Below are 25,344 nucleotides of genomic sequence, written 5' to 3'. Positions count from 1 at the left end.
GTAATCTAATAACAGCCGGTTCAAAGACACAGGATTATACCATAAAACAAGGTAGGCATTCGATTTAAAGCCTTCGCTTGGCCTTTGAAGGGAACTAATCATGGCCTGGATTAAAGTGTTCCTATTATGCTTTTTCGAATATTACCTTTCATGCATTGTAATATAGCTGTTTGTGAATGTAAAATGTCTGCAAAGTTTTAAAGATCAAAGTGCACAACAAATAAAGTGGTTTTCTCCTAAAAGAAAGAATTGATTCTAAACTGCATAAACGAGTCGTCAGCATTTCCAGTCTCACTTAACAGTAACACACCTACGTACGATTGTTAGAAATTTGCATAATGCCAGCTTGGTCTTTACTGGCTGCCTGCGAATGAAGTCTACTTTTCCCTCAAACACTGTAGCTGTAGCTTCGTCCGGGAATTGATACAGAAAAAAACGACGCCATTGTTCGTATCACTGTGTATCAAGTGCTGATGAAGAGCTGAAATGCAGATATGGTAATAGGCATTTAGTTTTAGACATGCTCTGTAAGCGGTAGACCAATCACAACAGACTGGGCCATCTGACCAATCAGAGCAGAGTAGGCTCTCGGAAAGGAGGGGTTTAGAGAGACCGAATCTTCAAACGAACCGTTTTCAGACTCTATGAGAAATGAGGGGATCCTGCAATCTATATTATGAGCAAATGAAAGTGTTTTTTAACCTTGGATACATGTAAACCTATTGTAGGATACCTCCAAAACAGAATTAGGAACCTTCAAAATAGCATAATAGGGGCACTAGGAGTACATCAATATGTACAATTATAAACAAAGGTTCCAAAAGAGGGTTTTCGTAGCAATGCCAGAAGAACTAGTAGAAGAACCATTTTTAGTTCCCCAAAGAACCTTTCAGAGAACAGTTCTTAAAAGAACGTTTTTTTTCTAAGTATGAAGAACATATTAATAATCTAAAGAAACTTCTTCCACTATAAAGAATGTTTTGTTCAATGGAAAGGTTCCAACTTCCATGAATGTAAAAGGTTCTTCATGAATCCACCAATGCCCATAAAGAACCATTATTTTTTAAGAGTGTACATGATACAGTACAGTAGGCTGAATAGGAAAACATGCCCTTTAGACAAATGAATTTTGATCGTTTCACCATGTCCTGCTGTTCAGTGTTGTCTGGATTGGTTTTCTTTTACCTTGTGTAGTTTTGTTCATGATTTTTGAGGACAAGGGTACATCATGCAGTCTCTCCCTGTTGGAATCTGCGTAATTTGACTTAATCTTTAGCGACAGATGAATTTGTATCAAACTACAATAGAGTTTGATTGGATGCAAGGACATTAACAGCAAAAGATATGAGAAGGACCTGCTCCTTCCTTTTCAAAGTTGATAAGTCTATTTGTTTTGCTACCATAACTATGCACAATGAAACAGTTGCATTTTAGTATAGTCATTTAGCATTGTCTCTGCGACCCTATTAGAACAGACCCAGATTAACATGTTTTGCATAACGAATCACAGGATGAAAAATGCAGAAGCCCTGAATAATGTCTGTGATGCCCACCTCAGCCTCAGTGAGGGAGTCACAGGTGCAGCCCCGGGGGTCACGTGGGGTCCCGCTAACAGGGGTGCATGTGGACGGAGCCGAGCGCTGTGCGGGGTACACCGGCTGATGGGGGGGGTTCTTCAGCAGATGGTTTAAACTGCCATGGGTGCCGTTATTGGGAGCCGGAGGAACACCCAGTAAATCTAAAGAGAAATACACAGCTTTTTTACTTTTACTTAGTACTTACGATACACAGTGCAGAAATACACTTATTGGGAGGCAGCCAAGCCAATATACTGTGGCACATGCTAAATAGGATCATTTACCTCAAAATGATAGATCTGTCATAATTTACTTACTCTTACAAACCAGTATGACTTAGTAAGTCTTTCATCTGTGGATCACTTTTTATAGAATGTTAGTAACTAAACAGTTTCGTTTCCCATTGACTTTCATTGTATGGGCAAAAATAAAATAAAAAATGCAATGGAAGTCAATGGGACCCGAAACTGTTTGGTTACTACCATTCTTCAATATATATATATATATATATATACACTCACCAGCCACTTTATTAGGTACACCTGTCCAACTGCTCGTTAACACTTAATTTCTAAGCAGCCAATCACATGGCGGCAACTCAGTGCATTTAGGCATGTAGACATGGTCAAGACAATCTCCTGCAGTTCAAACCGAGCATCAGTATGGGGAAGAAAGGTGATTTGAGTGACTTTGAACGTGGCATGATTGTTGGTGCCAGAAGGGCTGGTCTGAGTATTTCAGAAACTGCTAATCTACTGGGATTTTCACGCACAACCATCTCTAGGGTTTACAGAGAATGGTCCGAAAAAGAAAAAACATCCAGTGAGCGGCAGTTCTGTGGGCGGAAATGCCTTGTTGATGCCAGAGGTCAGAGGAGAATGGCCAGACTGGTTCGAGCTGATAGAAGGGCAACAGGGACTGAAATAACCACTCGTTACAACCGAGGTATGCAGCAAAGCATTTGTGAAGCCACAACACGCACAACCTTGAGGCGGATGGGCTACGACAGCAGAAGACTCCACCGGGTACCACTCATCTCCACTACAAATAGGAAAAAGAGGCTACAATTTGCAAGAGCTCAGCAAAATTGAACAGTTGAAGACTGGAAAAATGTTGCCTGGTCTGATGAGTCTCGATTTCTGTTGAGACATTCAGATGTTAGAGTCAGAATTTGGCGTAAACAGAATGAGAACATGGAACCATCATGCCTTGTTACCACTGTGCAGGCTGGTGGTGGTGGTGTAATGGTGTGGGGGATGTTTTCCTGGCACACTTTAGGCCCCTTAGTGCCAATTGGGCATCGTTTAAATGCCATGGCCTACCTGAGCATTGTTTCTGACCATGTCCATCCCTTTATGGCCACCATGTACCCATCCTCTGATGGCTACTTCCACCATGTCACAAAGCTCTAATCATTTCAAATTGGTTTCTTGAACATGTCAATGAGTTCACTGTACTAAAATGGCCTCCACAGTCACCAGATCTCAACCCAATAGAGCATCTTTGGGATGTGGTGGAACGGGAGATTCGCAACATGGATGTGCAGCCGACAAATCTGCGGCAACTGTGTGATGCCATCATGTCAATATGGACCAAACTCCCTGAGGAATGCTTCCAGCACCTTGTTGAATCTATGCCACGAAGAATTGAGGCAGTTCTGAAGGCAAAAGGGGGTCCAACCCGTTACTAGCATGGGGCACCTAATAAAGTGGCCGGTGAGTGTATATATATATATATTTTTTTTTTTGTGTGTGTTTGTTCAGAAGAAGAAATGTATCCATGACTGGAACAACATGAGGGTGAGTAAATGATGACTCAATTACCAAGAAGCATCATCCATCTACAACATTGCCAAATTTGGTTGCTTGGCTGGAGTGAGATTTTGATTACACTGGTTGACTCAATGACATGCCCCTATTTGAGGTTTTAAGGATGCAATAATTATTCCCTAAAGTTCCCTAAATACTTCAGTCTATTGTTGTACTAGATGCACTATCCAAATTTGCTCTCTGTACATCCGCTGATCAATGTCTATGCAAATAAAAGCCATTTCATCATATAAAGTGATCATGTCTCTTCAGAAGACTTTGATTTAACCACTCGATTCATGTGGATCTCTTTACAAACGTGGAGAGTGGAGAGACAGAAATCTCTCAGATTGCATTAAAAATATATTCATTCGTGTTTCAAAGATGAATGAAAGTCTGGGAGTGGGTAATTAATGACAGAATTTTCATTTTTGGATGAACTATCCCTTTAACTATATGCTGGTTAGCTTGCAACTTAACATTAACAGCTAATGCTAACAGCTAGCAATACTTACTGACTGATTTGTTAACAACCAAAAATCTCATTTATTTTATAAGCTCTACATTGTATGTCAGAAAGGTGTAGTATATGCTATAGTATATAAAAAGTGTTGCAGGCTATAAAAAGCTTTAAAGTAGAAAGACAGTTTAAGTCTAAATTATAGGTAATATGGAGAAACAAAGGCACAATCTAAGTATGAATAGGTCAAAGGTTTATGAGCTGTAAGAACACACATTCAGTCTTCTGAATACATGCAGTAACATGCTAATGTCATTCATTTTTCCTGAAGGGCCTAAACGTAGCCTAATGACTTTTTTAAAAGATCCTGTTATAGTAACTTGTAAAAAATATGTAGTTATGTCTGGTTGTACATTAAATGGTAATATGTGCATAATTGAAATGCGAGTTAAGCGCTTGGGAAAGCATCTCTCGACTCCATTAAACGGTAACAGTCTATTAGCATCAAAGCAGCCCAAATTAAACTCAATTTTAGAGACAAATGGTGTCATGCTATTATTTTTTTTTGCATTGACTTGTTTTTTGGCATGATATTTAGTTGGGTAGCGTGAGGCAGAGCCTAAAAAAAGCTTGTGTCTTACACCAAATGTGTGAGAGTTGGCAACCCTGTGACATCCTGGTGACAGATACTATTTATGGCCTCAAATACCTTTTCGGATGCTTACATATAGTGTAACTAGAGCGAATAGAGAAGCAGAGTGGATGATGAAACCAGATGTATTAGTAGGTCATCTATAGTCGATCTACACTTTAAAAAGTACTTAGCTACACCTATCTATTATCTTTTTTAAATAGAACGATAAGATGACCAGAGCAGTGTTTACCTGGCTCAGAAACAATGAGGACCTCAGACAGGGTGACAGTATTAAAGTTGGCATGAAATAAAACATTTACCCTATCTACAGTGTTTTCTAAATGCATGTTATTGATATCACGATGAAAGATTCATTCGTGTATATTTTTCATTAAATAAAAACTGATCTGATTAAAAACTCGATCATTTAAACATTTATTTTTATTTGTTAAAAATCCATTTCTCTCAGTACATGACAATAGTCAACTGTTTACAAAAACAAAAACACAATTATAAACCATCATAATTTCTTAAACTCAAAACATGGCTGGAAAGCAGCATTAAACTAAATATTGCATTATTTTGTGCATTTTTTTATGTCCCTTTAGGGGCTCCATAGGAAATAGACAGCTAGTACAATAACTAAAATGTCTCGTTTATTGAACTGTCATATAAAAGCAATGTCACACTTGCAATCATGCTGTAGTTAATGCTGGAGAAAGACTCAAGCAAACCTTGTGAATCAGTTTTTGAATGGGTTCATTTAACAAAGTGACTCACGAAAAAGAAAATAACTTGCTTTGTATAAGAGAAAGTGGATATTGTAGGCGAGTGTTTCATTATGACCTTATTTACTTGGCTGTTAAACTGTGTGCACAATTCAATATGACAACAAATAGCGATTTAGCATTTTTGTAGCTAAGTTAGTAGCGTCACTAACTTTTAGTTACTCCTCACCTGTTGTGTCAGGGAATAAGTTGCCAATGATGGCCACTTTGTTTTCGAAGTGGGTCATTAAGTCCTTAGCAGTGATCGTGAATGACGGAGACTGTGACTGGAAAACAAGTCTCAAAATTCTGCACAATTTTCCATATAATAAGACTTATTTTGGATTTAAACCAATATGAGAGCATAAACATTCCTATGCAAGAAGTGCTGGGCAGCAAAATAATTTAATCTCTTAATCCCACATTCTTTGTTTCAAATCAAAGATGAAGAGAACAAATTACACACAATACACACTACAGGACGCAGCACATTTTAGCATTGGCAAGGACAAGGACAAAACAGTTAAAATATGCTACAGTTGTAACCAACCTTGTAACCAATCAGGTCAACGTGTGATCGTCAACGAGTGGATCTCTGAGCTGGTGCGAGTGAGTGGAGGCGGGGCTCATTTGCATATGCATAGAACCGTGTATACTAAATGAGGCAAGTGTGTAGAGTTACATTATTATAAGGCATGAATATATTTTTTTTTCAGGGAAAACAACATTTAAATATGTAATTTAGGTGATCAAAGATGAGTTTTAAGGCATGAAATTATTGACTACAGGGGGAATTTAAGTATATTCTTTTAAAATATATTATAGGCCTATATAAAAAGTATTTTTTTTAAAGCATGCTAAAGTGTAGTTTTTTGACAAGGGCAATTTGCACACTAGAATTGTCTACACAGTCACAGTCTGCGAACTTTACTAGTGGCTATCCTGAGCTGGGATATCAAAGGCAGTGATATATAAATTCTGTCAGAAAGCTTTTGACTATTATACAGCTGTCAAAAATGCCTTTTGCCACTTTATGGTGTGGTTACAGCATCTACTGCAGGTTCTAACTGAAACTAACCAGCCAAGCTTCAAACCATCAGGCAAACCCCAGTCCTGAGGGTCTCCAGGAGAAAACTTGAGGAACAACAGCAACAACCTTCACAGCTCTATGAGGAACCATAACCCTGCAATATCTGATGAACATGATGAAAGGAACTTCTTTCCTTTCATGATACCAAACTGAAAACAGAACTTACCGCATAGGAGGTTGTAGACTTCAATGTTCTCGAAGGGAGCCACAGTCGTCTTATAATGGATTCCTGGTCCATATCCAATAAAAATGGCCTGCAAACAGTAACATTTAGTTAATTAAATCACAAAAAAAAACAAAAAAAAACACTTGATTTACACTTGGAATTTGCAAACATTTAAACCATTTGGGTCTGTCTGTCTGTCTGTCTGTCTGTCTATCTATCATCTTCAAAATTCTAAAATTACTTCAAACTTAAGCGATTTCAAGTCGTCAAAGTTTATTTATAAAGCACTTTTAAAACAGCAAGTGTTCAGTGTTCATCAAAGTGCTGTACACACATATCCCATATCAATGGTACAAACAGTCAACAGCACATAATAAAATAACAAGGCAACTCTCAGACAGCGTCAAATGCCAAACTATAAAAATACGTTTTTATGGTAGTTTTAAAAACAGCAAGTGTTTGAGCATGTCTAATGTAGAGGGGCAAACTATTCCAGAGCTTGGGTGCCGCCACTGCAAATGCTCTGTCACCCATGCTCTTCAACTTTACCCGTGGTACAACTAAAACCCAATGATCAGCAGAGCTAAGTGCTCTTGGCGGAGCATACGGCTTGATCAGGTCAGAAAGATATTTAGGTGCAAAACCATAAGAGATTTAAAAACAAACACCAAAATCTTAAAATAAATCCTGAAATAGACAGGTAACCAGTGAAGAGAAGCGAGAACAGGGGTAATGTGTTCCCACTTACATGTACCCATCAACAGGCGAGCTGCCGCATTCTGGACCATCTGCAGTCTGGAGAGAGAGGCCTGACTAATGCCTATATAAAGACCATTACAATAATCCAGACGAGATGAGATGAAGATATGAACAAGTCTTTGAAAGTCTTTAAAAGGCATGAAAGATTTCACCTTGGTGAGCTGTCTCAATTGGAAAAAAATAGCTTTAACTACCGAGTTAATCTGTTTGTCCAATTTAAAATCACTATCCATAATTTTTGATTATGGATAATCCCTTATCCATAATAAATTTTTTTAAATAGGTCTTCAGAAGTGGATTCAATTCACCAAGGTCCAATTGTATTGACTCAGAAGTGCCTTCTGGCGTAAACATCATAACTTCTGTTTTATTTTCATTAAAACCAAGGAAATTTAGTGCCATCCAGGCCTTAATTTCCTCAAGACACTGCAATAGAGGCGCTAAAGTGTGAGTATCTTTTCTTTTCAAAGGCAGATAAATTTGCGTATCATCTGCATAACAATGAAAAGAAATACCAAATGTCCTAAAAATATGTCCCATGGGGAGCATATACAGGGAGAACAAAATAGGCCCAAGGATGGAGCCCTGGGGGACCACACACGCGAAGGAAGCCGTTGAGGAGATAAAGTCTCCAAAACGAACTGAAAAAGTTCTATCAGACAAATAAGATCTAAACCATGCCAACGCAGTACCCTCAATACCAACACATTGTTCTAAGCGTGTGATCAAGATCTTATGGTCTACAGTACCGAATGCAGCCGAAAGGTCTAGTAAGATTAAAATAGCACAGTTAGTTCTCTGAGTCAGTAGTAAATAACAAGTCATTAAAAACCTTCAACAGTGTAGTTTTTGTACTATGTAGGGATTTAAAACCAGACTGAAACACTTCATGAATACCATGTTGATCTAGAAATGAATTCAATTGTCCAAATACGACCTTCTCCAGTAGTTTGGACAGAAACGGAAGTTTTGAGATCGGTCTAAAATTAGCAAAGACTGATGAATCCAGATTAGATTTCTTAATTACTGGTTCCACTGCTGCATGTTTAAAAGACTTAGGCCAGGCTACTATTATTTTTACAATTATTATTGCAAGTACTATAGGACCAATAGCTTCAAATTAATATTTTAGGAGACGTGGAGGAACAATGTCGATCCCACATGAGGACGATTTCATTTCAACAATGATCTCCCTCAATGAGACAAGAGACAACGGCTCAAACTGGTTGAAAACAGCGGAGCACTCAGTGAAAATAGATTTAAAAAAGTCACAGGGAAAGAAATATTAGCTCTAACTAATAGTTTTTTGATATTTAAACAAATTCTCCTTTAAAATATCTAATGAGATCTGTAATTTATACTTCTTCCAGCGGCATTCCGCCCTTCTACATTCAAGCCTTATAGATCGAGTATTCAGCTATGGTTGAACTCAAGTTATTTCTCGAACCATCCTAAAAGGGGCCACTATATCCAAAATACTTTGACAGGTTAGAGAGAACAATGTTAAGTCAGAGTTAAGGGCATATGAGGACAGTGAATAATCATTCTCAATGCCATTAAAAGCAAAGAGGAGGCGTGTTCCGGCGCAAATTCTCCCTCATGCTATTTTGCTGTTCTATAGAACAAATGCGCCACTGACCAGAAAAAAACCTAGTCTAAAGTCAGTGGCGCGTTGTTCATTATGCTATTTTAAGGGCGCATGCTTGGCCATAATCAATGTAGCGGGTGCACAACGCGCATACACTTTGATTCTGTCATCTAAGCAGCAGTTTTCATTTTTGCAAATCATACATTATAGATAGATAGATAGATAGATAGATAGATAGATAGATAGATAGATAGATAGATAGATAGATAGATAGATAGATAGATAGATAGATAGATAGATAGATAGATAGATAGATAGATAGATAGATAGATAGATAGATAGATAGATAGATAGACAATTTATTATAAAAGCATGTAGCTTACACATTTACCCAAATTATCATACGCCTGTTTAGCAGAAGTTAATTTGGGTGGGTTTCTCCATCCCCAACGTCACTTCTCTGTGTTTCTCACGGCCCTGACGAGAACGTTGCTCTCCTCGGCTGTGAACCGCTCCTGGTAAATCCGCCGTTATAATAGGAATCCGCTTTAGAACAAGCGCGCCTGCTCTTAAAGGGAATGTGAGATGACGCTCTGATTGGTTCATTTCACGTTACGCCCAAACCACACCTATGAATAATGAAGCTACTTCAGACCAACCCCTTTTAGATTTGCGCCAGGCGCAAGAGGCATTTATCCCGCCGGGAAAATAGCAACAGCGCCGGGATCCGCCCACAAAGTTACTTGCGCTTTGACACTTGCGTTTCAGATCGTTAAAATAGGGCCCTATATCTAACTTTATCTAGTTATTAGTGCTGTCAAATCACTATATTTACACACACACTGTATATTGTATATTTACAAACTTTTATGCTAGATACGATTAATCATGATTAATCGATTTGACAGCACTACAAGTTTTCCAACTTTATCTAGTTATTGCTTAATATTTCATTAAAAAGTAGTTGGTTCTGAGAAAAGATTATTTGTTTGAAAATGCCACTTAAAGGGATAGTTCACCCAAAAATTTAAATTAGCCCATGCATTACTCACCCTGAAGCCATCCTTGGTGTAAGGTGAGTAAATCATGGGCTAGTTTTAATTTTTGGGTGAACTATCCCTTTAACATTTTGTTGTCTAATGCAATGGCAATTTGACATTTTAAAGTGTGGCTTTGGTATCCAAGTACTATTCGGGGTCCTTGGATATGTCAACAAAACGCCCACAATAGTTCCAAAAACACAGACCACAGAATAACTAAAAGGACTTATTTTGATTTGCAGTCACAAAGAGACACACATTCCACTCGCCTCTGGCTGAAACACGGAACATTTGAGTGGTGGAAACTAGACTGATCTCATTGCCTTGACACTGAGTAGCAAACATGAAAATGATCTTCATTCCTCCTAACAGGAGATTTCACTTTCACAAAGATAGCCTAAAGTAAAGAAGAAAAAAAACATCCCTGTGTTTGTGACTACTTTTGTGCAATTTACCTCAACCAGTTACCTCATAACGAGTTCCTGTAAGATGTTTGTGTAAGCCCTACCAGCTGCATTAGACATTCCTAGACAACCACATAGACCGGGGGCAAAGATGGCTAGAAGTAAACCCACGCCACAGACATAAACAAGACTCTGTCAAAGGTCCAAAATGTGGCTTGAGTGTGTGTTTAAAACTGCAATCTGAACACCTTCCAGTTTGAAGAAACTACTAAGTGTGAATCTGGCACAATGGAGTTATTCTCAATGGACAAGAGTTCGTTTAAAGGGCATGTCTGGATTTTTCACAGTGTTTGTAGAAAGACCCAGGGTATCATAATCCTCTTCATGGGAATTTCCCCAGATCCTTTAATATGAATTCAGTATAATCCCCATCTTAAGTACTTGGTCTCCTAAACCTCATTAAATTCCATCACACAAGCATTTGAATAGAGCCTCGAGCAGAAACTGAAAATAGAAATGTTTTTTGGTGTCTATGACAGATTTAAGCAATATTTGCTCTGGATTTAGGGGATAATGCTTAATTTTGTGGATGAGGGTTTATGTTGATGGAGTAGAAGCTAAAAGAGAAGAAAACGCTGGAGCAGCCAAAAGAAGTAATGGAGAACTTATGGGCCAACTCTGTGAACCATTTTCTTTAAAAAATAAATAAATAATGAATAAAAAAATGCAGAGCAAAGAGACTAAAGAAGTAATAAATAATTATTGTAATAGTGTTTAAAAAAATATGCTCTTCATTTTAAACATTAAAATAAACATTAAAACATTTAATATTATACAGAGAAAATTATGTATATGTATATATATATATCATACAACAATATTATATTATTCTTCCACAAGAACCATTCTCGTGTTACGCAGCACGTTTGAGCTTCCTCAAGAACCAATGAGGTTCATTCTTGTGTTACGCAGCACATTTGAACTTCTACAAGAACCAATGAGGTTCATTCTCGTGTTACGCAGCACGTTTGAGCTTCTACAAGAACCAATGAGGTTCATTCTCATGTTACGCAGCACGTTGAGCTTCCGCAAGAACCAATGAGGTTCATTCTCGTGTTACGCAGCACATTTGAACTTCTACAAGAACCAATGAGGTTCATTCTCGTGTTACGCAGCACGTTTGAGCTTCTACAAGAACCAATGAGGTTCATTCTCATGTTACGCAGCACGTTGAGCTTCCGCAAGAACCAATGAGGTTCATTCTCGTGTTACGCAGCACGTTTGAGCTTCTACAAGAACCAATGAGGTTCATTCTCGTGTTACGCAGCACATTTGAACTTCTACAAGAACCAATGAGGTTCATTCTCGTGTTACGCAGCACGTTTGAACTTCTACAAGAACCAATGAGGTTCATTCTCGTGTTATGCAGCACGTTTGAGCTTCAGCAAGAACCAATGAGGTTCATTCTCGTGTTACGCAGCACGTTTGAGCTCTACAAGAACCAATGAGGTTCATTCTCGTGTTACGCAGCACATTTGAACTTCTACAAGAACCAATGAGGTTCATTCTCGTGTTACGCAGCACGTTTGAGCTTCAACAAGAACCAATGAGGTTCATTCTCGTGTTACGCAGCACATTTGAACTTCTACAAGAACCAATGAGGTTCATTCTCGTGTTACGCAGCACATTTGAACTTCTACAAGAACCAATGACGTTCATTCTCGTGTTACGCAGCACGTTTGAGCTTCTACAAGAACCAATGAGGTTCATTCTCGTGATACGCAGCACGTTTGAGCTTCCTCAAGAACCAATGAGGTTCATTCTCGTGTTACGCAGCACATTTGAACTTCTACAAGAACCAATGAGGTTCATTCTCGTGTTACGCAGCACGTTTGAGCTTCAGCAAGAACCAATGAGGTTCATTCTCATGTTACGCAGCACGTTTGAGCTTCAGCAAGAACCAATGAGGTTCATTCTCGTGTTACGCAGCACGTTTGAGCTTCTACAAGAACCAATGAGGTTCATTCTCGTGATACGCAGCACTTTTGAACTTCTACAAGAACCAATGAGGTTCATTCTCATGTTACGCAGCACGTTTGAGCTTCAGCAAGAACCAATGAGGTTCATTCTCGTGTTACGCAGCACGTTTGAGCTTCTACAAGAACCAATGAGGTTCATTCTCGTGATACGCAGCACGTTTGAGCTTCCTCAAGAACCAATGAGGTTCATTCTCGTGTTACGCAGCACATTTGAACTTCTACAAGAACCAATGAGGTTCATTCTCGTGTTACGCAGCACGTTTGAGCTTCCTCAAGAACCAATGAGGTCATTCTAGTGTTACGCAGCACGTTTGAGCTTCAACAAGAACCAATGAGGTTCATTCTCGTGTTACGCAGCACGTTTGAGCTTCTACAAGAACCAATGAGGTTCATTCTAGTGTTACGCAGCACTTTGACCTTCTACAAGAACCAATGAGGTTCATTCTCGTGTTATGCAGCACGTTTGAGCTTCAGCAAGAACCAATGAGGTTCATTCTCCTGTTATGCAGCACGTTTGAGCTTCAGCAAGAACCAATGAGGTTCATTCTCGTGTTACGCAGCACGTTTGAGCTTCTACAAGAACCAATGAGGTTCATTCTCGTGTTACGCAGCACGTTTGAGCTTCCTCAAGAACCAATGAGGTTCATTCTCGTGTTACGCAGCACATTTGAACTTCTACAAGAACCAATGAGGTTCATTCTCGTGTTACGCAGCACGTTTGAGCTTCTTCAAGAACCAATGAGGTCATTCTAGTGTTACGCAGCACGTTTGAGCTTCAACAAGAACCAATGAGGTTCATTCTAGTGTTACGCAGCACGTTTGAGCTTCTACAAGAACCAATGAGGTTCATTCTCGTGTTATGCAGCACGTTTGAGCTTCAGCAAGAACCCATGAGGTTCATTCTCGTGTTATGCAGCACGTTTGAGCTTCAGCAAGAACCAATGAGGTTCATTCTCGTGTTACGCAGCACGTTTGAGCTTCTACAAGAACCAATGAGGTTCATTCTCGTGTTACGCAGCACGTTTGAGCTTCTACAAGAACCAATGAGGTTCATTCTCGTGTTACGCAGCACGTTTGAACTTCTACAAGAACCAATGAGGTTCATTCTCGTGTTACGCAGCACGTTTGAGCTTCAACAAGAACCAATGAGGTTCATTCTCGTGTTACGCAGCACGTTTGAGCTTCTACAAGAACCAATGAGGTTCATTCTCGTGTTACGCAGCACGTTTGAACTTCTACAAGAACCAATGAGGTTCATTCTCGTGTTACGCAGCACGTTTGAGCTTCCTCAAGAACCAATAAGGTTCATTCTCGTGTTACGCAGCACATTTGAGCTTCTACAAGAACCAATGAGGTTCATTCTCGTGTTACGCAGCACGTTTGAGCTTCTACAAGAACCAATGAGGTTCATTCTCGTGTTCCGCAGCACGTTTGAGCTTCCTCAAGAACCAATGAGGTTCATTCTCGTGTTACGCAGCACGTTTGAGCTTCAGCAAGAACCAATGAGGTTCATTCTCGTGTTACGCAGCACGTTTGAGCTTCCTCAAGAACCAATGAGGTTCATTCTCGTATTACGCAGCACGTTTGAGCTTCCTCAAGAACCAATGAGGTTCATTCTCGTGTTACGCAGCACGGTTGAGCTTCAACAAGAACCAATGAGGTTCATTCTCGTGTTACGCAGCACGTTTGAGCTTCAGCAAGAACCAATGAGGTTCATTCTCGTGTTACGCAGCACGTTTGAGCTTCCTCAAGAACCAATGAGGTTCATTCTCGTGTTACGCAGCACGTTTGAGCTTCCTCAAGAACCAATGAGGTTCATTCTCGTGTTACGCAGCACGGTTGAGCTTCAACAAGAACCAATGAGGTTCATTCTCATGTTACGCAGCACGTTTGAGCTTCCTCAAGAACCAATGAGGTTCATTCTCGTGTTACGCAGCACGTTTGAGCTTCTACAAGAACCAATGAGGTTCATTCTCGTGTTACGCAGCACGTTTGAGCTTCCTCAAGAACCAATGAGGTTCATTCTCGTGTTACGCAGCACGTTTGAGCTTCTACAAGAACCAATGAGGTTCATTCTCGTGTTACGCAGCACGTTTCAGCTTCCTCAAGAACCAATGAGGTTCATTCTCGTGTTACGCAGCACGTTTGAGCTTCCTCAAGAACCAATGAGGTTCATTCTCGTGTTACGCAGCACGTTTGAGCTTCCTCAAGAACCAATGAGGTTCATTCTCGTGTTACGCAGCACGTTTGAGCTTCCTCAAGAACCAATGAGGTTCATTCTCGTGTTACGCAGCACGTTTGAGCTTCTACAAGAACCAATGAGGTTCATTCTCGTGTTACGCAGCACGTTTGAACTTCTACAAGAACCAATGAGGTTCATTCTCGTGTTACGCAGCACGTTTGAGCTTCAACAAGAACCAATGAGGTTCATTCTCGTGTTACGCAGCACGTTTGAGCTTCTACAAGAACCAATGAGGTTCATTCTCGTGTTACGCAGCACGTTTGAACTTCTACAAGAACCAATGAGGTTCATTCTCGTGTTACGCAGCACGTTTGAGCTTCCTCAATAACCAATGAGGTTCATTCTCGTGTTACGCAGCACATTTGAGCTTCTACAAGAACCAATGAGGTTCATTCTCGTGTTACGCAGCACGTTTGAGCTTCTACAAGAACCAATGAGGTTCATTCTCGTGTTACGCAGCACGTTTGAGCTTCCTCAAGAACCAATGAGGTTCATTCTCGTGTTACGCAGCACGTTTGAGCTTCAGCAAGAACCAATGAGGTTCATTCTCGTGTTACGCAGCACGGTTGAGCTTCTACAAGAACCAATGAGGTTCATTCTCGTGTTACGCAGCACGTTTGAGCTTCCTCAAGAACCAATGAGGTTCATTCTCGTGTTACGCAGCACGGTTGAGCTTCAACAAGAACCAATGAGGTTCATTCTCGTGTTACGCAGCACGTTTGAGCTTCAGCAAGAACCAATGAGGTTCATTCTCGTGTTACGCAGCACGTTTGAGCTTCCTCAAGAACCAATGAGGTTCATTCTCGTGTTACGCAGCACGTTTGAGCTTCCTCAAGAACCAATGAGGTTCATTCTCGTATTACGCAGCACGTTTGAGCTTCCTCAAGAACCAATGAGGTTCATTCTCGTGTTACGCAGCACGGTTGAGCTTCAACAAGAACCAATGAGGTTCATTCTCATGTTACGCAGCACGTTGAGCTTCCTCAAGAACCAATGAGGTTCATTCTCGTGTTACGCAGCACGTTTGAGCTTCTACAAGAACCAATGAGGTTCATTCTAGTGTTACGCATCACGTTTGAGCTTCTACAAGAACCAATGAGGTTCATTCTCGTGTTACGCAGCACGTTTGAGCTTCTACAAGAACCAATGAGGTTCATTCTCGTGTTACGCAGCACGTTTGAGCTTCTACAAGAACCAATGAGGTTCATTCTAGTGTTACGCATCACGTTTGAGCTTCTACAAGAACCAATGAGGTTCATTCTCATGTTACGCAGCACGTTTGAGCTTCCTCAAGAACCAATGAGGTTCATTCTCGTGTTACGCAGCACGTTTGAGCTTCTACAAGAACCAATGAGGTTCATTATAGTGTTACGCAGCACGTTTGAGCTTCCTCAAGAACCAATGAGGTTCATTCTCGTGTTACGCAGCACGTTTGAGCTTCTACAAGAACCAATGAGGTTCATTATAGTGTTACGCAGCACGTTTGAGCTTCCTCAAGAACCAATGTGGTTCATTCTCGTGTTACGCAGCACGTTTGAGCTTCTACAAGAACCAATGAGGTTCATTCTCGTGTTACGCAGCACGTTTTAGCTTTTACAAGAACCAATGAGGTTCATTCTCATGTTACGCAGCACGTTTGAGCTTCCTCAAGAACCAATGAGGTTCATTCTCGTGTTACGCAGCACGTTTGAGCTTCCTCAAGAACCAATGAGGTTCATTCTCGTGTTACGCAGCACGTTTGAGCTTCCTCAAGAACCAATGAGGTTCATTCTCGTGTTACGCAGCACGTTTGAGCTTCCTCAAGAACCAATGAGGTTCATTCTCGTGTTACGCAGCACGTTTGAGCTTCTGCAAGAGGTTTGTTCTCGCGCGTCGGTTGAGCTTCTGTTTATGTTCGCTGATCAATGTTTAAATGTGAATAAAAGCCTAAATTAAATCTGTTCATGTAAAGCAATCAAGAAAATTTTGACTTCTTTTTCAAAATTTCAATTCTTTTACGACCTGTTTATGAACTTTTTGAAGCGTCAAAGTGGTAGTTGCGTAGCTGTCAATGGAGGGACAGAAAGCTCTTAGATTTCATTAAAAATATCTTCATTTGTGTTCTGAAGATGAATGAAAGTCTTACGGGTTTGGAACGACATGAGAGTTATTAATGACAGAATTGTACATTTATGACACACTTAAGTGCACTTTTAAAATTTTTACTTTACAGTACTTTTTAAATCCTGTTTTGGGAAGGAAGCCTTTTGAACTTCACGTTTCGACATAATGGGTAAAGAAAATCTATTGGTAACATCAGCTAAAATCATCAATATCTAGATGACTATGCTTGACATTTGTTTTATTTATTGACTTGCATAATACAAGACAAGTGCTTTGAATATGACAGTATTTCAAAAACCAACCTGCATGTTCTTGAAGACATTATCTGAACCATGGAAGCCACCACTGCAGTATTTAATTTCACTCGGTTTTCTGTTGACCAAGGTGGGAAAGAAAAATACTTTACAAAATACTTTAGGACTGAGTACATGCCAGCTTGAGTGCTGATTAAAAAAAAAAAATTCTTCGGTAACACTTTATTTTGATGGTCCACTTCTACTCCGTTTGCAAATGTAAATTGCCAGTGATTCGAGTATTAGTAGACTGTCTGATTAATATCTGCTAACACTTTAGTTTAATGCTTCCCAGAAGGCATTCTACTGACTGTAAGTAACTTTACAACTGCATGTCAACTTATTCTAATAACCCAAACTCTAACCTAACAGCCTACAAATACTCTGATGAGAGTTAGTAGAATGTCTAAAGTGGCCATCGAAATAAAGTGTAACCAAATCTTCAAATGTCTTCAGTCAAATTCTAGATACCATTTTGAAACGGAACGGTTCGCACATTGATCAAAAACATCAAACGGTTAAACACTGTTTTTCCCCATAAGTTTTACAAACACATTAATACTTTGAGGATATTGATTTCCTTCATTATAGCACTCATGACAAGTGCCAAACTCACAGTGCTGCTTGCCACTGCGGCTGCATGTAGAGATGTGCTCGCTCGATACGGATGCTATGTGCAAAGTGAAGGCGTTTGGGGAGGTGCTCCTTCAGATACGGCCTCATCGGCTGATCAGGTTCTCTGCACTTCAAACAGAAAGAAAGAAGGAAAGAATAATGGTTTCAGCATGATACAGTAGAAGATGTGGTCTATAAGTGAGGTGTGGGGATGCTGACAGGCTCATACCGAAAGGTTCTTCACGAGACCTTCATAATCAACTGCCAGATGAATACAGGGAAAGAGAAGAGATGGATCGTTTGACTTGCATTTAATGGACAAAACACTTTTTATAAATGATTGTTTCTTCAACTATGTGCACTAGGCCCGCTTTTTACACTTTCTCATGATATTTACACTACCGTTTATTTGGGGTCGATAAGATGTTTTTGCTCATCAATGCTGTATTTATTTGATTAAGAATATTGTGAAATATTATTACAATTTAAAATAACTTTTCTATTTGACAATATTTTTAAATGTAATTTATTCCTGTGATGCAAAGTTGAATTTTCATCATCATTCCTCCAGTCTTCAGTGTCACATGATCCTTCAGAAATCATTCTAATATTCTCGCTCAAGAAACATTTATTATTATTAGCACCCATGTTGAAAACAGATGTTCTGCTAGCTTTCATTTGAAAATTTGATTTATTTTAATTTTTTAGTCGCATCTGATCAATTTAATGCATTTTTGCTGATTGTTGTTTTTGTTTTTATTTCTTTAAAACAATGTTTTTTTTTTTTTATATATTGTTTTTACATATTTCACTTCAGGTTCTTTACTGACACTGGTAAGCAACACTAATTTATACAGTATAGTGTTAAAAATCGCTAAAACTTTATTAGGGACAAAATTGTTGGTCACAGTGGAAATTACACCACAACTGTGGTTCAGTCGCAAATTGTGTAAAAAATTAAAAACACTTTATATAAAAATTATATAATGTTATATAAGTTATTTATGATTATATAACGTTGTATTTAGATTATCTTAGTTTTTTAATTAAGTCTACATTTGGAATATGAAAAAATAGCAAAAAATAATGAATAAGTTATATTGTGACCTTTATACCGCAAACCTGCAAGACGTAATTAAAAATTAATAATCAACTGCTGCAACACAGTGATTAGTTGAAGAAACACTCAAACAGCAAGGATGTGTTAAATCTATGACAAATCTATCTGCTTACAGGAGAAGAACTCATCAGGCAAACGTCTGGGCCGGACTCTTGCCGCAGGGCCCTGGATGACAGTGATGTCATCAGTGTTATCCAGATAATCGGAGACGTATGCAGCTTTCTTACATGACGCTTCTTCCATCCCTGCATGTTTTATAGACACAGAGAAGGACAAAATCATTAGAAATGAACTTAGATTTCACAGGTTGCACATTTAATTTTGTTCATTAATTCATGATTTTTTCACCCCCCATGTCAAGGCAAACAAGTATGAATTCTTTGTTTCACAAAAAGAAAGTGTGAGTAAATAAAGTGAGTAAAGTTATGGGAGAACTATAGATATAAAACATTTTGCCAAACTTAATGTGTTCACTCTAGTATTATAACATTCAACTCTTTTTTCTCTCACTGTAGTGTCAAAGGAAGCATATAATTCACTGACAGTAAAGGCTTACAGCAAAACCACCACTTCTCTCATTATATTCTTGAGCGAGTACTAATTAAACATCAGTGATTCAACTGAAGTGCAGCACATCAAAATATACAACCTCAGTATACATTCACAATCACTCCAACCAAAAAGGCAGAGCGGCACAGTAAATTAAAAACACAAGAGTCAAAATTAGCATGCTAGCAAGCCTCGTGACGTACTTGAAGGGCAGGAGACACATGTGCAATCCCACACGCCTTTAATTTGCCCCAATCTCAAATGGAGACACACGTCAAACAGATGTCACTGCTGTGCTAACTTCTGTGCCAACCCAGTTAGGTGGGAACCAGTGATATTTAAGCATCATTGAGATACTTTTGAATTAGCTTTCTTTTTTTCTGTTTGCAATTTAATTTTAGATAAAGTTCTCATGAAATCAAAAAGGGAAGTGTTTTGGCTTATAGTATGAATGTGTTAGTCTTGTTGTTATCTTTAAGCTAGTGTGCTCCAAAACAAAACTTACAGTCTCTCACTTCGGCCAATATGTCTCAATGATTTAGATGACATACAGTCGTTCTCAGTATCATACTACTGAGACTGCTCTCATTAGAGTTACAAATGATTTGCTCTCATCATCCGATCGTGCGGTTGTATCTCTCATCATCCGGTTGTATCTCTCTGTTAGTGTTGCTGGATTTTAGTGCTGAATTTCCTACTACTTAACTCTGAAAAAAACAGAGATTCTAATTATTGGCCCAAAAACGTCCTCACTTAAAGGGGTGGTTCAGAATTTTGGACATCGGGCCTCATTTCCAAGTGAGCCTTAGTGTTATTTATCAGTAGAGACCGTTTTCAAAAAATTTCATCCAGTCGTTCCAGTTGCATAGTTCGCCGGTGCTAGGCTAGCGCGAGTCAACGGTACCTGCTAGCCTGCCATTAAAAACAGTTTTACCCACTCCACAGTACACCAAAAGCAAATAAATTATAACGCCAGACTATCCATGTAAATGTCTGTTAAGAGAATAATGTTAGAAATCAAACTACCCTTCCATTGCATTGCAATAGTTATACTTTGTTCCCTGTATTTATTAGCACAGTCTACAGCAGTGGCGGAGTGATATGTAGTTACCTAGGCAACCGAGAGAGGTAGTGAGAGAGGTAGAGAGAGGTAGTGAGAGAGAGAGGTAGAGAGAGAGAGGTAGAGAGAGGTAGTACAGGTAGTCCCGACTGTAGTGCGCTTCGGTTCTGTGTTTACTTTTCGGCGCAGGACTACTAACCGAAGTAAAGTAAAATTCCGCCGTTGCTGAGAAACTAGTTCCTGTAAATGTATAGCGATCATTGAGATGCAAGAGTAGTTTGATTTCTAACATTATTCTCTTAACAGACATTTACATGGATAGTCTGGCGTTATAATTTATTTGCTTTTGGTGTACTGTGGAGTGGCTAAAACTGTTTTTAATGGTTGGCTAGCAGTTACCGTTGACTCGCGCTAGCCTAGCACCGGCGAACTATGCGACTGGAACGACTGGATGAAAATTTTTGAAAACTGTCTCTACTGATAAATAACACTACGGCTCACCTGGAAATGAGGCCCGATGTCAAAAATCCTGAACCACCCCTTTAATAACCTAGAATACGATCTAACACTTGATGGCAGCTCTTTCAAGTCTTCGTCGTCGGTTAGGATCCTGGGTTTGCTCTTTGATTCCAATCTTTCATTTGAAAGCCAGGTTTCTAGCATCTGTAAATTACGACATATGCTCTCAATGACAAATGCGGAACAGTTAGTTCATGCGTTCATGACCTCAAGGCTAGATAATTGTAATGCTCTTATGGGTGGTTGCCCTGCACGTTTAATAAACAAAGTCCAGTTGGTCCAAAACGCAGAAGCTAGAGTTCTTACTAGAACCAGGAAGTATGACCATATTAGCCCGGTTCTGTCAACACTGCATTGGCTCCCTATTAAATATCGTTTTTAAATATTGCTGATTACTTACAAAGCACTAAATGGTTTAGCTCCCCAGTACTTGAGAGAGCTCTTAACGCATTATAGTCCTTCACATCTATTGCGATCTCAAAATTCTGCCCAGTTGATAATACCTAGAATATCAAAATCAACTGCTGCCGGTAGATCCTTTTCCTATTTAGCACCCAAACTTTGGAACAGTCTTCCTAGCATTTTTCGAGAAGCAGACACACTCTGTCAGTTTAAATCTAGACTAAAAACACATCTCTTTAACCTGGCATACACATAAAACATTATGCATTTCTATTATTCAAATCAGTTAAATGATTATTAGGCAGCCTAAACTAGGTCAGGCGGAAACACTTCCTATAACACCCGATGTACTCATTACATCATAAGAAGAATGGCAACCCCGACTAAGCCTGGTTTCTCCCAAAGTTATTTTCCCAATTCTGCCACCTGATGAGTTTTGGTTCCTTACCACTGTCGCCTTTGGCTTTTGGCTTGCTTAGTTGGGCACATTTAATATTCAACAATATTATTGATCTTCCTGCATTGACACCATTATATGAGAACTGAACTGAGCTGGACGATGACATCACGGTTTTCTCCAGAGCGACTATATAAAGTCAGGTCCATATATATTTGGACACAGGCACTTTTCTTTTCCTTTTTTTTCTGGTATTTACCAAAACATATTCAAGCTACAGTTATATAATGGATATTGCCTGAAAGTGCATACTCTCAGGTTTAATTTGAGGGTATTTAAATCCAAATGGGTTTAGGAATAGCCATCCCCCCCCCCCCCCCCCCCCCTTTTTCAAGGGACCAAAAGTCATTGGACAATTGAATTAAAAGCGGTTTCATGGACAAGTGTGGGCCACGTTATTTCTTCATCAATTAAGCAGGTAAAAGGTCTGGAGTTGATTCTATGTGTAGTATTTGCATTTGGAATCTATTGCTGTGAACCTACATCATGCGTTCAAAGGAGCTCTCCATGCAAGTCAAACAGGCCATCATTAGGCTTCAAAAACAAAATAAATCCATCCAAGAGACAGCTGGAATATTAGGAGTGGCCAAATCAACAGTTTGGTACATTCTGAGAAAAAAAGAATGCACTGGTGAGCTCAGCAACATAAAAAGGCCTGGACGTCCTTGGAAGATATCAGTGGTAGATGATCGCAGGATCCTCTCCGTGATAAAGAAAAAAACATTCACAACATCCAGCCAAGTGAAGGACACTGTCCAGGAGGTAGGCGTGTCATTGTCAAAGTCTACAATCAAGAGAAGACTTCAGGAGAGCAAATACAGAGAGTTCACCACAACCTCCAAACCATTCATAAGCATCAAGAATAGAAAGGTCAGATTAGACTATGCCAAAAAACATCTAAAAAAGCCTGACCAGTTCTGGAAAAGCATTCTTTGGACAGATGAAACTAAGATCAAACTGTACCAAAATGACGGGAAGAAAAAAGTATGGAGAAGGCTTGGAACAGCTCATGATCCAAAGCATGCAAAGTCATCTGTAAAACATGCTGGAGGCAGTGTGATGGCATGGGCATCCATGGCCTCCAGGGGCACTGGTGTTTATTGATGATGTGACAGAAGACAGAAGCAGCCGGATGAATTCTGAAGTGTATAGGAATGTACTGTCTGCCCAGATTCAGCCAAATGCACCAAAGTTGGTTGGAAGGCGTTTTACGGTTCAGATGGACAATGATCCAAAACACAATGGCCGAGTAAATCACCTGATCTCAACCCGATCGAGCATGCATTTCACTTGCTGAAGGCAAAACTAAAGGCAAAAAGACACACGAACAAACAACAACTGAAGACAGCTGCAGTTAAGGCCTGCCAAAGCATCACAAAGCAGGAAACCCAGTCTTTGGTGATGTCCATGAGTTTCAGACTTCAGGCAGTTATTGTCTGCAAATGATACTCAACAAAATATTAAAAATAAACATTTTATTTATGATTATATTAATTTGTCCAATAACATTTGAGCCCCTGAAAATGGGGGGGACTGTGTATAAAAATGGTTGCAGTTTCTAAAATGTTAACCTGATATTTTTGTTCAACTTCTTGAATTAAAGCTGAAAGTCTGCACTTCAAATTCACCCTGCTTGTTTCATTTTAATTTTATTCTGGTGGCATACAGAGCCAAATGTATGAAAATTGTGCCTGTGTCCAAATATATATGGACCTAACTGTATATATATATTTAATGAACTAAATTAATAACTTTTTTTACAACAAATATGAGCCATCACTGAACTAACTTAAGCTAGACTATGATGCTATTTTCTTCAAGAAACAAACTTTGTTGCATTATTTTCCTGTTATTACTGTAAAGCTACTTTAAAACAATCTGTATTGTAAAAAGTGCTATATAAATAAAGGTGACTTGACTTGACATGACATGTTACACTTCAGCTTCTCATCAGATTTTCTGTCCAATCAAATGCTCTCTAGAATCTAGTCCCGCCCCCTACATTATAAATAGACGCTGAAGCTACGGCTGAAGTCGTTCACTTGTTCACAAATGTACTATTTTCTACATGGCGAATAGCACATAGTGCACTATAAATCACCACATTTTCATTAAAAGGGGCCTTTTACCCCATTGTACCCTATAGCTCCTGCCATAACATCTTCCAATAAATATTTGGTCTCATGTTGAAGTTAAAGGTGCACTATGCAGGACTCATAAAAAAAAAATCCCTCTCAATCATTACTTATGATCCACTAGAACTGTGTGTTGGCATTTGTGCCTAAAATACTGTTTTATTTATTTTATTTTATTTTTCTATTGCTGTGCTCGGGATTTTCTTGGCGGTAGCCTTTTGCCAGTGAGTGTGGTGTATGTGTCTGAAGCTCAGGAAGCTCATGTCTCGACTCTTGTTATTGCTTTGTTGACTGCTATCTGTAACTCGAAAGATTACTAGGCATTGTAATTATGTTTATAAAATAACAATTATTGTTTATTAGCAAACTAGACTAAAGATGGCTGGTTACACTTTATATTGATGGTCCTTTTTAAACATTCTGTTGAGTAAGTAACAAGGAAATTATCATAGACAGTAAAAGAAATGGACAGAGCGACCCCATTGATTTCAACGGAGAAGACTTGAAGCCCGATTATTGCACTTCCTGTCTGATGTCTGAGCGACTGCGCAGGCTCAAACTGAGCGTGACGACAGTCTGGCAGTTGAAAATCTTATAGTAACTGTGCCAAGATAAATCTGAATCACCTAATTCCTCAAAAACGTTGTTGAAACATTTTGTCCCATTGCTTTTATAGACTCTCTATTTATGGGCTTCTACCTTGACTTTGTGCCTCCATGTCCTCCTGATTGCCTCATAGACAGTTAAAGATTGCCTGCGAGCTTCTCCTCCTGTCTTTACGGTAATGTCTCTATTGTGCGACAGAAAGTCCCGTGGTTATGACGCAATCTTTAGCTTATTTTTAAAAAAAAACGGCATCTACGGGGCTATAACGTAAGATACAAAGTAATGGAACATTTTATACATTGTCGTGTTTCTTTAGAAATTAATAATGGACCAACGAAGTCTTTGGACGCCTCAGATGTAAAGTTATTCGCTGTCAAAGTGACGCCAAAATGAATGGGAGTCAATGGGATGCTAACAGCAGGTGATGGTCTGCTACAATGGCGGCTCCCGCGAGGCTTCAACTTCCAGCTGATGGATTACCCCCTTGGAAATTATGCTTTTGGCTGTTGTTCAGCATTTCGTCTGTTGTTTAGCTGAAGTCAAAGGGAGGATTTCAATAACGTCGACAACTAGTGGATGAAGGACATCATGATTAGATTTGTGTTTTTGTTGTGTGTCGTGGGTTTCCTGATAACAGAGATGGAATGTAGATGTACAAGTTATGTAATTTAAAGAGCAAAAAGGAGGGCTAAGAGACTAATTCTTCTAGGACAACTTGCAGTGCTACAGAACACAACACTGCAGACAAAGGCGACAGGAAAATACTGTTAACATTAGCTTTCTGTGTGTTTAATGTTAGTTCCCTTTCGAGGGAACTCGAACTGCGTCGATGACGACAGTATGGGAACGCCCTTCAGCGTAGCACGTCTGAATTTATGAAGGAAAACTAATCCAATCCTATTGGCATTGCG

At 39.3% G+C, this 25,344-nt stretch overlaps 1 protein-coding gene across 2 annotated transcripts in view; it reads right to left on the bottom strand.

Annotated features, from left to right (window-relative positions):
- The window catches only part of enpp1 (ectonucleotide pyrophosphatase/phosphodiesterase 1), a 76,847-nt gene that overhangs the window by 12,809 nt on the left and 38,694 nt on the right, over window positions 1–25,344 (bottom strand). For both annotated transcript variants that reach the window (XM_056262644.1, XM_056262643.1), the window contains exons 13-18: window positions 18,819–18,950; window positions 17,815–17,846; window positions 17,587–17,714; window positions 16,980–17,049; window positions 6,503–6,590; window positions 1,554–1,738 (exon numbers count right to left, since the gene is read on the bottom strand). In XM_056262644.1, coding sequence (XP_056118619.1) covers window positions 1,554–1,738; window positions 6,503–6,590; window positions 16,980–17,049; window positions 17,587–17,714; window positions 17,815–17,846; window positions 18,819–18,950 — 635 coding nt within the window. The remainder of the gene's footprint in view (window positions 1–1,553; window positions 1,739–6,502; window positions 6,591–16,979; window positions 17,050–17,586; window positions 17,715–17,814; window positions 17,847–18,818; window positions 18,951–25,344) is intronic.

The sequence above is a fragment of the Rhinichthys klamathensis genome, unplaced genomic scaffold (assembly GCF_029890125.1).
Source record: "Rhinichthys klamathensis goyatoka isolate OS25496 unplaced genomic scaffold, OSU_Roscu_1.1 h1tg000196l_1, whole genome shotgun sequence".
Lineage (NCBI taxonomy): Eukaryota > Metazoa > Chordata > Actinopteri > Cypriniformes > Leuciscidae > Rhinichthys > Rhinichthys klamathensis.
Note: the sequence above shows the minus strand (reverse complement) of the source record. Positions and strands in the feature narration are given on the sequence as shown.